The sequence below is a fragment of the Ipomoea triloba genome, chromosome 12 (assembly GCF_003576645.1).
Source record: "Ipomoea triloba cultivar NCNSP0323 chromosome 12, ASM357664v1".
Lineage (NCBI taxonomy): Eukaryota > Viridiplantae > Streptophyta > Magnoliopsida > Solanales > Convolvulaceae > Ipomoea > Ipomoea triloba.
The window spans coordinates 25847383-25865822 of NC_044927.1; the positions used below are offsets into that span (position 1 = coordinate 25847383).

Genomic DNA, 18440 nt, shown 5'->3' on the forward strand with positions numbered 1-18440 from the left:
AAATGAGTGTTGCCATATGAATAAGGACGTGGGGCACCAATAAGATAAACATAAAACATCAAATATGAATACGCCATTATGGAGCCCTCTGATCTGATGAAAAAGGGTCCAAACTGAGCAGAGCTTATAATTGAATAACCCTACAGACAGCCAGACTGGATTGAATGGATGCACTTCAAGCAACCAAAACACACACAATTTTATCATTTTTTTACACAATTTTAGTACCTAAAAGATGAACTTTACATGCGTCCATTGAGTCTCTCTTTGCGGAGTCTCTCCAGCTCTTTGACCATTTGCCAGTGCTCAATCGACAAGGTGGTTTCACCGAAACTAAGAGATATCAAACGGCCCATTGTCAACAATCTGCTAAATTCTTGGCTGCCCAGGCTACGATCAGCTTGCCTGGCTGCAACCAAATCATCTTCCAACACCTGCAATAGTATTACATAAACCCACAATCACTACTTGAAAGTGTGAACTGGAGTGAAAGTGTGAACTGGATAAACCTTAGCCGAAAAAGGAAAAACCAACTTAAGTTGTCCATAGCTGACCAGCTCAAACCAAGAAAATCAATAGTTCTCAACAGTATTAGTTCATACCTTATGCATTTCCGGGGCAATGGTATGTGACAATGATTTCATTGTACCCAAGTACCAACGCCAACCACCCAGCACATCAGTCTCAACTTCTTCATAGGAAGTTACTGAAGTTGGACGGAATGGCAAAACTATATCAGCTGGTAGTATGTTTGATTTTGCCTCGGAAAGAATTAGCAGTTGGGCATCAGTAGGCATCTCCATTTTGTAGTAGGTGAAGTCGTATTCCACCTGCAAGAAAATGAAGCAAAGGTCAGCACCGTATTGAAATCAGGGATGCAGAATCAAGTTGGAAAATAGCATTATCGTGTGAACCTTTTGCACATCTAGCAAGTTCTTTAGTAGCCTGGTATTCTCAACCCCAGTCGAGTTGAGGGTTCCAGATTGTAATTGTGTCTCATCAACGGTCAAATGAGTACCATCAGCAAATTGCAGAGCTCCTGTAACCAATCTGCAGTATTGACCACACTAATAAATTATTAGCCTGGTGCGTCATTTACCAAAGTCGCTAAAAATGGACAAATATGGTTGCTAGATGGTAAAATGCAAGTACCTGTTTGTTTGATAGTCCTTTTTTGGTGCAAACAAAGCAGTGTTAAGATAATCAACTGTGAGAGGTATACACTGAGAGAATGGTAGAAGATTCTTTATGGCAAGGCAGAGTCGATGGCGAAAAACAGATGCAGTTTCATTGCTGAAACATGTGAGATTTAATGAAAGCTTTCCTACTGCAATTGGATCTACTCTAGCATGGACCTGCATCCACATACAATATTCTTATCATGGTGGTGTTGAAATAAAAGCATTAACAATATCAAATATGGAACCAGTCTATGCACTCATTACCACAAGTGGCCCTAAAAGTAAATCCTACACATACCTGAGACAACAGGTGTAGTAACATGAATTCAGCTGCAACTCTATCATTTCCAAGAACAGATGTGAGATGCCCCAGCAGTGTTTCCCTTATCCCTTTCACCACATAAGATTTTATCTGTGCAATCACCATAAGAATGCAAGAAAATTTGCTACTTAAAGTGACCAATAGAGTGCATAAAGTAGGAATTGAAAATTAGTTTGTGTTTTTTTCCTAAAAGAGGGGGATTTGAATGCTGCTCTCTTGATAACAATTAAAATAACCATCAGTAATAGGGATAAGTAATTGCTGATTCCAACTACCTCTGTCCTGGGGAAATTTGAGAGGAAATCTTGAACATTAAGTTTCTGGTAAACAAAGCAATGTAGCCGAGGCACCTGCAAAATGCAGAGAACTGCTTAAAACACAGCTTTCAGCAGCACAGAGGATTTTCAATAACAGTATTAAGAAATAACATAAAACCCAAAATTTACTAATGACTAGAATACTGTTGAAGAAGATCTTCAAACTTGCAGACACTTTATCCTTATTACAATTCAAACTTTGAGTGATACCAAATGATCATGAATTCATGATTAATATATCTTTGTGGACATAGAATATGTAACTTTTTATGGTCTCTTCTTCAAGTATCAAGGTCATTGAATTTTCATTTGCAAGAACCCAACATTTTTGCTACCAATTTGATTGTCAGAGATTTTGGCACACATCAAGATAAGATATGAAAAATAGGATACTAGGGCTGTGTTACTGTTTGTGCAAGTGCTTCTTCCTTCAATGTAAGATTACAATAAACACTAATATAAGTTCAGAGCATCACAGAATAGGAAATACTGTCCAAAGCATAATTTGAATTTCTTTAACTAGGTCAACATTAGATAACGATTTCAGTAAAACAAATAAATAATCATAAGAAGAAAAAAATAGATTCATGGCTGAAAATTAATGTTATGAATGATCAAACAAGACCTTGCTAGGTGGCAACTCAACCAATACATCCTCACACAAGCTGCTTTCAACATTATTGTTATCTTCCTTTTCTTTAGAAAGATCTGTGTCAAAGGTGAGGACACCAATGAACTCAAAAATATCATTCAGCTTTAAATCAGACTCAGGAGAGTCATATATCTGCATAATTTGAATAACAATAAGCAAAATGGTGTTAACTACAGCATGAAATGAAGTGAGGTAACAATTGTAGCTATAGAAACAAAGGAATTTACCTTCACCAGACAAGGAAAAGATCTTTCAAATTCTGCCCCCATATTTGTAGTATTACAGATACCCTTATTTAGGGTTTCTCCAGAATCTGTGGATGTGGAAGCAATTCCATCCTCTCTCTTGTAAAGAGAAGAGTTCAATTATTGGAGGCAATCAAACACACAAATTAGAGTACAATTTTAAGGAAATTCCAGACACAAAGTAATTTTTGCTTACCATCTTTTTGGTGGATGGGGGGGAAGCATGAGACTCATCATTGGCCTGTTATCAAAATTCAATTGTTGGATTAGCATCAAACTGAAAAATATGCCAAGGCATCCACTTGAAATATATTGCATCACAGGACAGTTAGACTCATAGAAGGGAATATATCATTGGAGCATCATTCAATACACTATTGTAAATACACACACACATCTGTATGCATACATACAAACTGAAGGAAAATTAAAATCATGCATCTATCAAACTAACAGAATGCACCATCCATTTCAAGGGATACACACTGCAAATAGAAATGCTGCCTTTTCTCATCACAGCATAACAGACCAGTTGATTCAGAAAACTATAAGTAGTGCAGAAAAGAATGAATGGTTTAAAACATAGAGACATACTTCCATATCCACGTCATTCATTATTGGATCATCCTCCCTTTGGCGCTTCTCCCTCTGTAAATCTGTATAATAATTAGATTTTTTAAGGGAATCCATTACAACTTCAGAAGAAGGCTCAGTCCATGGATTCTGCCCTGGGACCTGAACAAAGATGAGAAATGATTAGCTAATATCTAATAGACTAACTTAAAAACAAGCACTTGAATTAATAGAATCAATTTAGGTTGCTTTTCTCATTAGCGCTGAAATAACAAATAATGACATAGGACTCACAGGGACACAATACAACAAGCGACGCTCCCAAACTCGCATGTCAGGTGAATCACTCATTGGAAATTGAGAAACATCAGCAAACTTATTAGTTCTCCAAGCTTCCCCATCCTTTCAACAAAAGAATGGGCAAAGTCAGTACTTCTCCATCAACAATAACAATACAGTAAAGAAAAAAGAGGCACTGGGTATACAAAGAGAAAGAAAGAGAACTACAATTGATACCTTATATGCTCCAACATAAAATTCATTACCCAGCATGTCTTGGATCATTCCCCTGAATCGAACTAGAGTGTGGGGCTGGATCCACCTAATTGTTGAAGGATTAAGCATCGGTACCTATTCCATCAAAAGATAATAGCAAAGATTTAGTGACATTCCTTGCAAGTATAAAGAAGCTAAGAAATTTCTCATTACCATCACTAAGTGCACTACTCTGGATTAGACAGTCCCTACACTAATGACTTATACAATTGACCAGCATGATTACATAAAAATCTTTTTTTTCCCCAAAATTGAAGTCATAGAACATAAAGATGACAGCAAATATAAGTTTTTGAGAAGTAATTACGATTTTTGTTTGAAAGTAAATAATAGTTAAGCTCCGTTACCAATTTTAAAATTAAGAATCCGTATAAAATGAAATTCCAATAAGATGAATTCTTTGATTTTTTTCGGTCTTTAATACTCATTTGCTCTTGAGATCAAACAAAGACAAAACCATAGAACATAATAATCACTCCCTATAACAACAACGACGACGACAATAATGACTAGTCTTGCTTATAGAGACGGAAAATGAGAACCTGTGAGAGACCGCCATCGTCAAAAAGGAACTGCCGGAAAAGCTCAGTGGCGCCCCAATCCCGGCCGTCAAACGTGGAAGGATCAGAACCTGAAGCAACGGCCTTGTCGAACGTCAATCTGACGGCTCCAAGTGGATTTGCAAGGCAATCGTATGGTAGCCCAACCATTTTTTCTCTCTGTCTCTCTCTCTCTCTCTAGGGTTGATCGAGGATGCTGTTAGCGTCTCCCGCGCAAAGTTGCCGATAAGTAGGTTCTTTTTCCCGCCAACTTGAGAACCGGGTTTTCCCGCCAAATTCGGGCCTCCTCGTTACGGTGTTTGGACTAAACTCTATAAAAAGCCCCAAACAAAATAAATAAATAAATGGGCCGTTGGCAACGGTTTGGACAAATTATACATACTGGGCTTCCAAGTTTTTAGATTAAGCCTTCTCCATTTTGACTCTTTGATACCAGGAGTTAATATTGGTTCTATTTGACATGTCTAAGCTGAAAAATCAATTAAAATTGAAAAGATAGTAGCTAATAAGCTAACTAATTGAAATTAAAGTGTTTGATATAATTAATTGTTGAATTAGCTGATAGGTGTAAAAAGACATAAAATGATAAACTAATATATTATTATTTTGATTAATGAAGGGTGATGTTGTCATTTTTTTAAAATTAATAAATATACCAAAAAAAATAAAAGTTAAAAAGTCAATGAGTTTATTTTGAAATGCTGTTGATGTAGCGTTTCAAAATAAGATATTATTATAAACTGTTCATGTTTTATCAAATAGATCTTACAATTTATAACTTAAAATAATATATAAGCTCTAAGATAAGTTATACCAAATATAACCTTAGAATAGCGTTTCAAAATAAGCTATTATTTTAAATTCTCTATGTTTTACTAAACATAGCTTATAGTTGATTTATAGTTTAAAATAAATTATAAGCTCTATCCAACATAGTCATAGAGTCATTATCTTTTTATTTTTGGTGATGATGAAGAAAATCAACAATCACCATTTGATGGTGTAGATTAGATAAATCACACTCTTGTGAGTTTACAAACCACACAAAAGAAGTAAACTGCATAGCTCATGTGTAATTGTCAGCATTATGAAGACCTTGCATGACGAGTTCAACCAAGAGAGTATTGACGAAAGTCAAACTTTTAATATTATAGTACGAGAATTATTTTCACCCATTCAATGACACACAAGTTCGCTGACCGACCTTTAAATTTAGGGTTTAAACCTATATATATATATATCGTACATATGAAGATTTGAGATGCATGTTTTGAAATTAAATGGGAAGCAATACCAAAAGTGGATATAAATTAAATTTTAGAAACATGAAGATTGTATGAAGTTGTTCAAGTGTTCCATAAATGTGAACATTTGATGAAGCTCCACTTGCATAGTTGCATTGAACTTCTCCATGTTTTCTTCCCCTGCACGTTGCGGTGCAACCTGGTTTCCAATTAAGCTCACAATTGTCACTCACATCCATTGTGCACAACAACCCTCTTACGTCAACACGTTATTATTTTTCTTTTCAAAAAATAATAATATTATAAATGAGAGTAGGTGAGTCAACTTAGCAGCTTCGAAGTATACACATTTTCCAGTCCAATTAATTTACAGTTCACAACATTTATTGGTTCGTGGAAATTAAGACTATTAATTACATTTGACCCAAAGTGCTTACAATAATAATACAAACAAGGATTATTAAGTTGTTGACTCATTTACTTTGACTTAACAATATGGAAAACAAAAATGACAATGCAATCACATTAAACATTTTTTTTTAATTTGCATATACTTATTTTTTTAATGAAGTTTTGTTATGTGTTTTTGGACCTTTAGATAACGAAGAGAATTTGTAACTATTTTCTAAAAGTGTACACTATGTAGACCTGCTCATGTGTAATAATCATCAACAAAGCACATAAAATAGATAAACCGCATTAGAAAAATTATATATGTGTGATGGCCGGGTTCGACCGGAGTTGTATTTTTTATTGATAAATGGACCGAGGGTTGAAGATTACTATGGTATTATCAGTAAATTAGGTTGAGTGTAGGTAGATAAAGAGCCCGTCGATCAGTTGAGAGACTCAAAGCAAATGAGTATAGTACAATAATAGAGTTTCTAGTGAAGTAAGTACAAGATAACTATTTGAGCAAGATTAAGCTAAGCAGGCTAAGCTATTTATACTATACGTGGAATCAGCTTATACTAAGTTGGTCCACTACCAAGCTAAGCCTCCATGTTCGATCTCCTGAGCGGGTCGTTGGGACGTCGTTTGGCTATTTTAGTTGAACCAGCTGACCTAGAGTTGCACTCGTTCCTCTCTGACACACGCAACCTCTTGAATTAGTACCTAGCTAGGGCACATGTCGAGATACTAGACCGGCCAGGTAAATATAGCCTATCAATCATAATATTTTTTGTCCCTCGATTATTCTATCACCACTTTTTACTTCCCAATTGTTTATAAAGTAATTGATTTTATCTTTGGAATGGTTTGAAAAACAACTTTGGTAACCCAATTTATAAAAGTATTGTAATTTGTTAAAGTATTTATTAAATATTTATTTAGTTATAACAATTGCAATTTATACTTAATACCAAAAGAAAATAGTAAATAACTATTCCCCTTGGGCCAGCTCCTGTGCCTCTCGGAGCGAATGTGGGTGGACCCGGACTATTAAACAGATGGAGAAAGACCCCGTGAATTTAAAAAAAATAAAATAAAATTATCTGCATCTATCTTACACGAATAATCGATTCCATAATTTAACATCCAAGTTTAGATTCATTGATGTAGGGGGGGAAAAACGGTGCGAAAAAAGCATGAAACACAAGAGAATCAAAGCGTGCAGCACACGAGCATGTATGGTGCGCCGCCGGCAACAAACACGTTCGGACGGTCCCGCGCGTGACGTGCGTCGCAGGTTGCTCTATGGTCTGCCGTGGATCATCTATTAAAGAGTTTTTGTTTTTTTTTAAGCGTTTTAAAATATTATTTTCTAAATATTGATATGCATTGTAGATAGAACATAAGCAGTATGTTGATCAATTGAACAAGAAACTCTGGACGATCATATATTGCTATTGAAGTATTGAGTAAAATGAGTAGAGTGAGTATGAGTACAAGATAATTTTGAGTTAGAAACAAGTACAGGTGTTAGCGAATGGAGCTTTCGACAAATTACTCGTGTTCAAATTCGGTAAGCGTTCGTTTATTAAGGTAAACGAACATTAACAAATAAAATTTAGAGTTCGGTTAATAAACGAACATAGTCTGAACAGTGGTAAGCTTGTTTGCTAAGTGTTCATGAACAAGTTCGTTTGTGTTCGTTTAGTAGTGTTCGTGAATAAGCTCGCTTGTGTTAGTTTAGTAGAGCTCGTTTAGAGTTTGTTTAATAATGTTCGCGAACATGTTCACACACACACACACACATATATATATATAAAGTCATTTAGTTGTGTTGTTTGTTTGATTATTGTTTTTGAACGTTGATTATTTCTTGTTCACGAACAAATTGTATTCATGAACATGTGCATGTGTTTTACTGTTTGGTTATTAAGTGTTCACGAACGCGTTCATGAATGTAAATGAATATGTTTGTTAACGTTAATGAACACGCTCGCGAACGTGTTCGTTAACGTTCGTGAACACGTTCGCGAACCTGTTCATTAACGTTAACGAACGTTTTCGCGAGCGTTAACGAACACCAACGAACGCTTAACAAACGAACACGAACAGAAATTTTTTAAAACCTTAACAAACCAACATAAACACAAACACTCAAAAATCCTTAACAAACGAACAGGAACAACCTCCGTTGTTAACAGCCCTAGAAACAAGTGGCAAGTGAGCTCTCTTGATTGGCTTGTCACGTTGGTTGGCCGATCTATAGTTGCATTTGACATCGAGTGGGGTTCCTATCCCTACTAGCTACACTTAGAGAGTTAGAGGCACAAGTTAAATTACACGACTAATGGAATAGATATAACTCATAAATAGCTCTGTTGGTCACGAGGGTGAACTTCCGGAGGAAGAATTAGAGGTATAATATACAATTTATATATATCGCGTGTCGGAGCAGGATTGTAAAATGGGCACGACTCCAAAGTAGCAAGTGCTGACTTTTCTTAACTCACCTGTCCACCGGAAAAATGCAAGAAAATCCCATGGAAGTCTCCACTCCTTCACTTTCTTCTCCAGCACGGCAGCAATCTACCCCCCTCCCACTATTATAAAAGCCAATTCAAGCAAAGTGCAGTCATATAACAATTAATCTCAACTCAGATCACCACAGCAACACAAATCCCCCATTTCTCTCTCATCATATCCGCCATGAAACCCTCTTCACCATCAATCTCTCTCATCCTCCTCCTTCTAATCATATTCTCATCATCATCGACAGCCAGACCACTCTGCGGCCATCACACCGCCGGATCTTCCTCCAAACTCTTACTACTCCCGACGGACAACCACGGCGGCGGCGGCGCCTCCTCCTCCGCCGCCGGAATCTCAGAATCGGGAGTTGCAGACGCGAGAAAGAAGCGCGTGATGTCGCTGCTGCACATGCTGCCGAAAGGAACGCTGCCGCCGTCCGGACCGAGCAAGGGAACCAACGAAGTTAACAACTAGATTATTGCCATATATACTATTCCTTTCCTCGATCGATCAGCTCCTATAATTCTTTCATTCTTATCTTATTATATAATGATTTTGATTTAATTTGCAGTGTGTATGTAATGTGATTATATGAATTTGTTTGGATTGAATTTACAGTATAAACGTGATTATATGATATACTCGATCATATTTTGTAGCTTGTAAATATACATGTACCGTGTACGTACGTTGTTCCCAGGATTTTTATGTATAATTTAAGGTAGTTTGTTTCATCTTCTTATTGCGTCCTGTTCTTACATGAAAGTTGTTGACAGCTTGATCTTATGAATTATATGATATATCCACCCGTGTTCTAAGATCATTTTAATTGGGCCATACTTATTATGACTAAACACAGTTATAATTGGGTTATACTCATGTGAACCGAGCCCATTTATTATTGGGCCATAATTCTTATTAGACAAGCCCATTTCTAATTGGGCTATGATTCATAAGGACTAAGCCCATTTATAATTTGGCATATGAACCAATCCCATTTGTAATTGGTCTATACTTGGCACAATTGTCGTACCAAAGACCAGGGTTCATATTAGCATGTGGACCTTGATACAAAAATCATGTACCTTTAGTTAACAGGTTATATGCCTACAGTTAACAGCTGTACATATAAATAAATAACTTGATAATTGTTGACACATAGTATGATAGTTACAGGTACAGTAACTATCAACTACAGATACATAATCTAAATGTTATTGTAGGCATTGGTTCATGATACAATTTACCTACTTGCATAGTACAAATTATGCCATCGATCAAGATCCATATTTTATGAATCCTCTTTAAAATGCCATTCAGACTGTATACATGTAATTAACCTATCATAATTTATTACCTGAATATACATAAATTGATCAAGGTAGCTATATTTGGATTACCCTATAATGGGCCAACATAAAAGTAGGCTAGATAAATCTAAATTTGTTCATAGGATTATGAGCATTTTGTGATAGGGATGAGGGATCCCATGGAGAATATCTGGAAGATTCCCTGTTCAAATAATTAAGTAGTGATGTATAGTAGTTGGTGACAAACACCCAGACCCTGCTCTCGAGGAAAACGACGATTGGAGCTGAGGGGTGGCACTGGCGGGTGAAGCTTCATATTATTAACACCTGGAGATTATAATATTATTAAAAGGAAAACTTAATTTATAGTAATTTGAGTACGTAGACAACAATTTTAGGATTAGGTTTGTGTCAAATTAGGTTGCTTGTTAGATGTGTTATCCATTACTCAAGCATCATGATAGAGCTTTAATCAATGAACTTTCAATTTTCATGTCACTAAACATAATAAATAAATAAAATTTGTACTTAAAGCAAATGTAAGTCCAATTGGTATTGTAACAATAAAGTTATAAATCCAATTCCTTATGAGAATTGTCACAGAATTGATAAAAATTAATTGTCAAATATAAATTAATTTAATGACTAAGATTATAAGATAGAATTGACAAACTATATTTCTGATTACTGATTTTCTTCGTCACTCAAATATTATAATTATTTATATTATAAATCATCAAAACATAGATGGTGATGCATTGAAGGGATGACATAATTGTTGCTTCTAAACTCTTCTTCCGCTTTTATCTACACTCTTCATTCATTCTCCGGAATAGTCAGCTCCACACTTCTCTGATCAAACGATGGAAAAGACAAACGCTGGCGTTTTCTCCATTGCACTGCTTCTGTGCGCCATTTCCTGGACTGTCGCACAAACAAAGCTGCCACTTCACCCATTTCAGCTAATCCAACAAGGGAGAAACCCCACTATTAACCCCAATGTCTATGATACTTCCAAGTACGGTATTCTTCAGCTCGACAATGGCTTGGCTCACACTCCTCAAATGGGGTAATCTATTTTCAATCCTTCTCTTCTTATTTTCAGCTCCTCAAATGGGGGCAGCAATTGTTTTCGACTATTTCATCGATTAGCGTTTACCTGGAAGATGTATATAGTTTTAAGGTTATGTATGCGAGTGAAGTTCCTAGGAGGAGCTTTTGTGTCCAGACTTGATTATTTTATATTATTTTTACTGGTTTAAGTTAGCAGGTTTTATGTTTTCTTGTGAAATTCAAGTTCTGGGTATGGCTTGTTGGTGATTTTATTCCTAATTCAGAAATTTTGACTTTGGTTGTGTTTTTGGGGCAGATGGAGCAGCTGGAACCTATTTGCCTGCGAAATTAACGAGACAATCATAAGAGAAACAGGTAATGCTTTGGCTTTATTTTGACAAATTTTTCTGAAACCCACTGAGATGAGATGGAATTCTCATTTTAGTGTGTTGGTTGTCCTACTAATAGATTAACTGCAAATTTCCTCAACCCCAAGGCCCACGCCTTGACCTGACAGGATAGTGGAGTGGTAAATACGATCTCAACCCCAGGCCCACACCCTGACCTAACAGGATAGTGGAGTCGTAAATACGACCTCAACCCCAAGGCCCACACCCTGACCCGACAGGATAGTGAATACGACTCAGCGGCCCATTAGGCAGGAGGACCATACTTGGTGCCCACAAGGAGCCCCTCATATTGGATATTTGGGTGTAACTCCACACTGTGGCTGACAGGATTGGATCATGTGCCCTTTCTCATAAGTCATAATTTACCACCCAGGAAGGCTCAGTTATGTGTCCTTGCCCATCATCTACCACCCATAAATCAGCTGAGTTATTCATGCGGGCTATTAATAGATTACTCATAATCTACCACCCAGGAAGGCTCAATTATGTGTCCTTACCCATCATCTACCACCTATAAACCAACTAAGTTGTTCTTGTGGGCTATTAATAGATTATTGATTGACCAGTAAAATGGTGTGGAAAACCAAAAATACATGACTTAGCTGTGAAAAAGTCTTGGTTTGTGATGAACTATTAGTTGTATAAGTTGAATTCATTACTTGGAAACTGTATTGTGCCGTGTTCTTTCTGGAGATGTGAGGGTGTCAAAGAGCACCTGGGAAATTTCATCCAATATTTATGATTTGATGTTCTGAAATTCAGGCTACAGTCTGCTCACTTATTTTATTTGTTATTTTTTAATTTCATGCCTAATCACTATTTGACAGCTGATGCGCTCATCTCATCTGGTTTGGCGAGCTTGGGTTATACATATGTCAACATTGGTGAGCTTCTGAAATACTTCTCGTGCATGTTCACTTGTATATCAGTTGACACTAACACTCTGATTGACTAATCTCCTTGACAGATGATTGTTGGTCTACTCCATTGAGGAATTCAAAGGTCAGTTGCTCAGATACCAACTTTCTCATGGATGTAAATTTTAAAAGTTTAGTCAAGTCTTGTTTGTGTGAAGCTCAGTAAGTATTGTGAAGGGAAGGACTTGCCATCATCATGAAGTGTGTTAATTTTTTGTGCGAATAAATTTAGTTTTAGTTAGAAGTTTGACCAATTTGTGACACAATAGTTAAACTAATTACAGTATTACTGAGACAATAAAGAAGTACTCTAAAATTTGTTTCAGATGAAGAATCTCATTTTTTGGTTACTAGTTCTGCAGGGTGAATTGGTTAACGATCCAAAATCTTTTCCATCTGGAATTAAAGCTCTTGCAGATTATGTCCATGCGAAGGGACTCAAACTTGGTATCTATTCGGATGCTGGGTAAGGCAAATGATCAGAATCTTCTGTTATACCATTTCAAACGCTTTTTATATTATTCACTGGCATAAAGCTGTGGTTCAGCTGTATCATCTTCTAGAATTAATTTTACCAAACCAAACCTTGCAGGATTTTTACTTGTCAAGTTCGAGCTGGATCGCTATATCATGAGAAAGATGATGCAGCACTTTGGGCATCTTGGGTTAGTTTATGTTTCTTTATTAAGAAATCTTATTCATCTTGGGTTAGTTTATGTTTCTTTGTTAAGAAATCTTATTCAGTTTTCGTGGAACTCTAATGGGGGCTTAACCTAATTTTCCTTTTCACCATCTTGTTTCATTCATGGAATTTGGCTAAGTTTTCTAGTTTGCCCTTGAATCTCATTTCTCTCATCTTCTCTTTTCTATGTAGATTTTTTTCTTTCACCGTTGCTTATCAGTATTTCATATTATTTTGATTTATTTCATTATTCAGGGTGTTGATTACTTGAAATATGACAACTGTTACAATCTGGGCATTGAGCCAAAGGAAAGGTATGTTCTTGTCCATTGAGTTTTAAATTTAGTTAATTTACCTTTGACTCGGTATGCTGACAAGAATGGTTTGATTATTCCCAGATACCCGCCAATGCGTGATGCCCTAAATGCTAGTGGACGTGCAGTATTCTATGCACTTTGTGATTGGTAAATTCCAGTTTACCTCAATAGCTATTTTTGTAATAGGGGCACTATCCAGGATCTTGGAAACACGTTGATTTTTTTTTTTCTTTTTCATTAAATTTGACAGGGGTGTTGATGATCCTGCATTATGGGCACACGGGGTTGGAAATAGCTGGCGTAATACAGAAGACATTGAAGATACATGGGAAAGGTTCTAAATTCTTGGGATCTTTGTCTCTTATTGCAGTAGATAGTACTCTTTTGTGCTGTGATGTTATATAGACCGTGTTCTAGATAGACACGGGTATCCTAGCTAGTTTGCTGGATTTTAAGCATCAAATTTGCTTGCACTTTTATTCTTTACCCTTTGTAGCTTACTTGACATATAAGTGTATTGATTGAGGTTCATTACGTGTTATGTTTAGCATGACAGCGATTGCTGATATCAACAATAAGTGGGCAGCATATGCTGGTCCTGGCGGGTGGAATGGTAGAGAGATGAGCTTAAATCCGTAAATTTTGTAAAGATATAATGGTTATTTAGGATCTGAGTTCTGAATCTTTGGATTTGTTGCAGATCCTGATATGTTAGAGGTTGGCAATGGGGGCATGACTTATGAGGAGTACCGAGCACATTTTAGCATTTGGGCATTGATGAAGGTATTCCCAAACTCAAAAGTTGTGCTCTTTTGTTTTGTTTGGCTGTTTAATTTAGCAATAGTGGTACCACTCTAATATTTTTGAAAACTAATTCTTTTATCTGGTAACTGTTTTACAATGCAATGTATTTGAAAACTAATTCTTTATCCGGCGGTAACTATTTTACAATGCAATGGATGAATTTGAATAAGAATGATGATGGAAGGAACAGATATAGATGTTCACTGACTAGCTTTTGAAAAAGGAGCATCAATCCAATTGACGTGGCTGTGGGAGTTACTTCATGAACTTAGATTATTACCATCTGGTTATGCAGGCTCCGCTTATAATTGGTTGTGATGTAAGGAACATGACCACCGAAACATTTGAGATTCTCAGCAATACGGAGGTTATTGCCGTAGACCAAGGTATTTCTTTTCTTTTTGTGATAGGGGTGTAGATAGAATTGGAGTCCAGAGACTATTCTTTACTGTTGTTGATGTTTTGTGCCTGTCTTTCGCCTGTTTGCAGATCCACTTGGAGTTCAAGGAAGGAAAGTTTCAGTTTCTGGAGCAAATGGATGCCAGGAGGTATAGTTTTGCACTGTTTAATTCTTATGCCCTTCGAGGTGGTAAATGGCAACTTAGAGAGGATCACTATTAGTATGGCTAAGAATGGAGTTTTGGTTGATAAAGAAGTTTTAATTGTTGAGTCCAGGTTTGGGCAGGACCTTTGTCTGGGAATCGTTTGGTGGTGGCATTTTGGAATCGATGTTCGAAAGATGAAACTATTACTGCCCATTGGGATGTAATCGGACTTGAATCCTCTGCCAGTGTCTCTATAAGAGACTTGTGGAAGGTGAGCAAATTTGGCCACCAGTAAAATCTACTCTCTGCTTGCAGCTCAATGTTTGTTTAGATAAAACCTCCTTTACACCTAATCTTATCCTCGCTATTTGTAAATGCAGCACGAGGAAATTTCAGCAAATGCCGTGGAATCCTACAGTGCCCAGGTTAAGTCTCATGGCTCTGAGCTATATATTTTCACTCCACAGACAGTGACTAGCTCTTCTTCATGGTGATGAGTGTGATGTTTGTGGTTTCACTGTACTAGAGGGGAACAATACCTGTATCTATGTATGTATGCAACTCATGTTTTGGTGTTGGCTAGCTAGTTGAATGTATGGCCTTGTAATAATATAACTAAAGACTTGGGAAGGTTGCACTGTTGAAGAAATAAAGCTAGCCATGGAATCGAATCACTTGCCTAAAACTCTCTTCAAGTAAATGTCTGCCTATTCATTTATCGCCTAGCCCATTTGATAAAATAAGTCTCGTTAAACTGTCTCAAAGCATTAGGTACATTTTAACGTCACACAAGATTTACTCAACTAATAATTGAATTGCAGAAGCTACCATGGGGAGTTGAATATGCCTAAAACACATCACCTTTTACTAGAGAGACCACAACAATAATCTATCTAGCAGAAAAACTGCTGCATTTTTCAATTTTAACTCTGTTGAAGTGATAAGTTTCACATCACAGTGACAGTGTGCTAAAAGCAACAAAATTCACAAATACAACAATTTATTTACCACTACACAGAAAACAGAAGCAACAACAGTTCAGCAGAAAGCCGAAGCAAAGTTAACTTAGCATTATTTTATCCCACGAGATTAAAGAAACTCGGGCACCTTGATGAGTGTTGTATCACCTGGTGTGATCAGTCTCTGCTTGCAGGCAATGGTGTAAATTGTTGGTAAACTTCACATGCATATTTCCAGTCCACAACTTTCCATATATTCTTCAAGTAATCCGGCCTCACATTCTTGTACTGCATTATAAATAGAAAACATATTTGTCAATACAAGTAGAGTGCCCCTCAAAGTTGAATTAACTTTACCAAAATTACGGTCATAAACTAAAAACATAGGTAAGCATCCAAAATGCTACCATGTGTCCTAGCATATAACATTGTTTTGAAGATAACGATGTGATTTGCATTTTGGGGATAAGGAAAGAACTGGCAAGTCTGTCTGTACCAGCATAAAACAAAATGTGTATTGTGTACTTCATATATAAATAGATATTAGGCTGTAGAAGTTCAAGGGAATGACCTGTAAGTAGTATGCATGTTCCCAAACGTCTATGCCCAGTAGGGGAACCAAGTTTGGATTTACAGTAACCAAAGGGTCCTGGAATACAGAATCAATTACAGAACAGGAAAAATCATAAATAAATTTTCAATAGAGAAATTTTCTGAATTGTATATAAATACACATACATAAATGGCCATACTGCCACATACTCTCCCTTTTGAAACAAATAGTTTGGTGCATACCTGATTTGGGGTGGTTTCAACCACAAGGTGCTTCAGCTCTTTGTCCAAACCCAGCCACTGCATAGACAAGAGATTGTGACTCGAAAAAAGTATAGAGGTGAAAAAAGAATCAGACGCATCAAAAGCTGTAATAAAACCACTAATTCACTAAGCACAAACTTCAAAATAAACGAACTTGAGACTTACCACCCAGCCAGAACCTTGTACAGCAGCACCTTCTGCAGACATCTTTTGTATCAGAGCATCTAAAGAGCCAAAGTGATTATCAATCTCCCAGCCCAAAGAACTCTTCGGAGGCTCACCACCTCCTTCCTGTCATAAGATTTTAGCAGTCAGATATAAATTTCTCCTCAAATAAGAACAGAAGTATAAAGGATATTCACTTACACGAGTAGGGGCAAGGTTCTTCCAGAAAATTGAGTGGTTTATATGGCCTGTTTTGGAAGTAAAACCATGTTAACCCAAAAACAAGCAGTATGGCAATAACTAGTAAGATGCTGAAATGCTGTAGGGAGCAATTATCATGTTGATAAGTTATGTGCAATAGTCGTCGGTTTGGAAGTGAGATTAGAACATGAACATTTGAATAACTGTAATCAGCAATAAAATGCACAATCTACCAATCAAAGTGGAAACATAGAGTCTCAATGAATGTGATAACAGAAATTTCATTTGACTTGGTTTCCTGAATGGATATTAATAATCTGATATAGAAAATTCCTATTGTCAATGCTCAAAGAGCCACAGCAATAACTAGTAAGATGCTGAAATGCTTTAAGGAGCAATTAGCATGTTGATTTGTGCAATACTCGTTGGTTGGAAGTGAGATTAGAACATGAACATTTGAATAACTGTAATCGGCCATAAAATGCATAATCTAACAATCAAAGTGGAAGCATAGGGTCTCAATGAATGTGATAACAGAAATTTCATTTGGCTTCGTTTCCTGGAAGAATATTGATAATCTGATATAGAAAATGCCTACTGTCAATGCTGAAAGAGCCTTAGCAATATTCACAACCTCTCCTAGAAAATCCAAAAGCTTATCCTCCATCCGATTTAAACCTAATTACTCGGAAATGCACAAAATACATCTAATTCACTCCGAGAAAACCAGTGTTCGATGCAACCGTATACACAATCTAAAACGAAATTGAAACAATACATCTGCAAATATACGGATACAGAGAGAGAGAGAGAGAGAGAGAGAGAGAGAGAGAAATGGACCTCCGCCGTTGAACTTGATGGCGCTCTGCAATTTGACGGCGGCGGAAGCATCGCCCTTGCTGATGGCCTCGTGGAGCTGCTCGAGAGCCTTGTTGTAGTTGGTGACGTAGGCCTGGTGGTGCTTCTGGTGATGGAGCTGCATGATCTCTCCGCTAATGGCGGGCTCCAGGGCGCCGTAGTCATAGGGAAGGTCAGGAAGCGTGGCGGTCTGCAAGCCGCGCAGCTGCTGCCGGAACGCTTGCGCGGTGGCGGAAAGGGTTTTTCGGGTGGCTAGGTTTCGAAGTGCCATTGTGGGTATACTCTTCCTGCTTCTTCGAGATTCTGTTACTATATATCGAGCAGTCGAGAGAGTGTGAGACGGCAAAACGAGTGTCTGTGTAGGTGTAAGGTGTTGACGGTATTTTATCTCTGTGGGTTCTGAGTCGACTCGCCGCCTCGACGAGGAGACTCGGATTTTTATTTTTTTTTTAATTTATATTTTTTAGGAAAAATTTGCATTTTTCATCCCTAAATTATAAGGTATTTATAGAATTCATCCCCGAGTGTTAATCATGTTCACTTTTCATCCCTAAGTTATCATTCGCGTTGCACTTTTCGTCCTTCCGTGCTTACTTTTCTTATAGGAGTGGTAATACTTCTTTAATAACACTTTGATTTACGAGAAAGTGCATAATAATTACCTAAAAGTGCGAGATGTATGTAAAACTCTTGTGAGCCTAATCAGCGAATAACACTTTGACAAATATCTCTTTGGCCATATAAGACATTGAAGCATTTGAAACATAATCAATGGGTAGATTAACATTGGCATTTGTAGTATGAAACATTAGAGTGGAAAACAAAGCCTTGC

The 18440-nt window shown here is 37.0% G+C and overlaps 3 protein-coding genes across 3 annotated transcripts; 1 reads left to right on the top strand and 2 right to left on the bottom strand.

Annotated features, from left to right (window-relative positions):
* Positions 1–17: 17 nt before the first annotated feature.
* On the bottom strand, positions 18–4594 carry LOC115999202 (mini-chromosome maintenance complex-binding protein). The gene is made up of 13 exons (XM_031239013.1): positions 4388–4594; positions 3807–3920; positions 3585–3692; positions 3312–3452; positions 2914–2958; positions 2700–2816; positions 2446–2604; positions 1779–1853; positions 1480–1593; positions 1153–1355; positions 915–1050; positions 603–830; positions 18–434 (listed from the first exon to the last, which is right to left on the bottom strand). Exons 1-13 carry the CDS (start codon positions 4553–4555, stop codon positions 243–245), a joined length of 1800 nt encoding a protein of 599 aa, XP_031094873.1. The 5' UTR covers positions 4556–4594; the 3' UTR covers positions 18–242.
* A 6045-nt stretch (positions 4595–10639) lies between these two features.
* On the top strand, positions 10640–15294 carry LOC115998940 (alpha-galactosidase 3). The gene is made up of 15 exons (XM_031238609.1): positions 10640–10950; positions 11251–11309; positions 12172–12228; positions 12312–12346; positions 12624–12727; positions 12854–12926; positions 13199–13257; positions 13342–13407; positions 13511–13594; positions 13809–13873; positions 13961–14043; positions 14360–14450; positions 14554–14612; positions 14740–14880; positions 14990–15294. The coding sequence occupies exons 1-15, from the start codon at positions 10745–10747 to the stop codon at positions 15101–15103; spliced, it is 1296 nt and encodes a 431-aa protein (XP_031094469.1). The 5' UTR covers positions 10640–10744; the 3' UTR covers positions 15104–15294.
* A 159-nt stretch (positions 15295–15453) lies between these two features.
* LOC115998941 (superoxide dismutase [Mn], mitochondrial-like) lies at positions 15454–17966 on the bottom strand. The gene is made up of 6 exons (XM_031238610.1): positions 17591–17966; positions 16751–16797; positions 16550–16675; positions 16364–16420; positions 16140–16217; positions 15454–15856 (listed from the first exon to the last, which is right to left on the bottom strand). The coding sequence occupies exons 1-6, from the start codon at positions 17877–17879 to the stop codon at positions 15746–15748; spliced, it is 708 nt and encodes a 235-aa protein (XP_031094470.1). The 5' UTR covers positions 17880–17966; the 3' UTR covers positions 15454–15745.
* Positions 17967–18440: the final 474 nt, after the last annotated feature.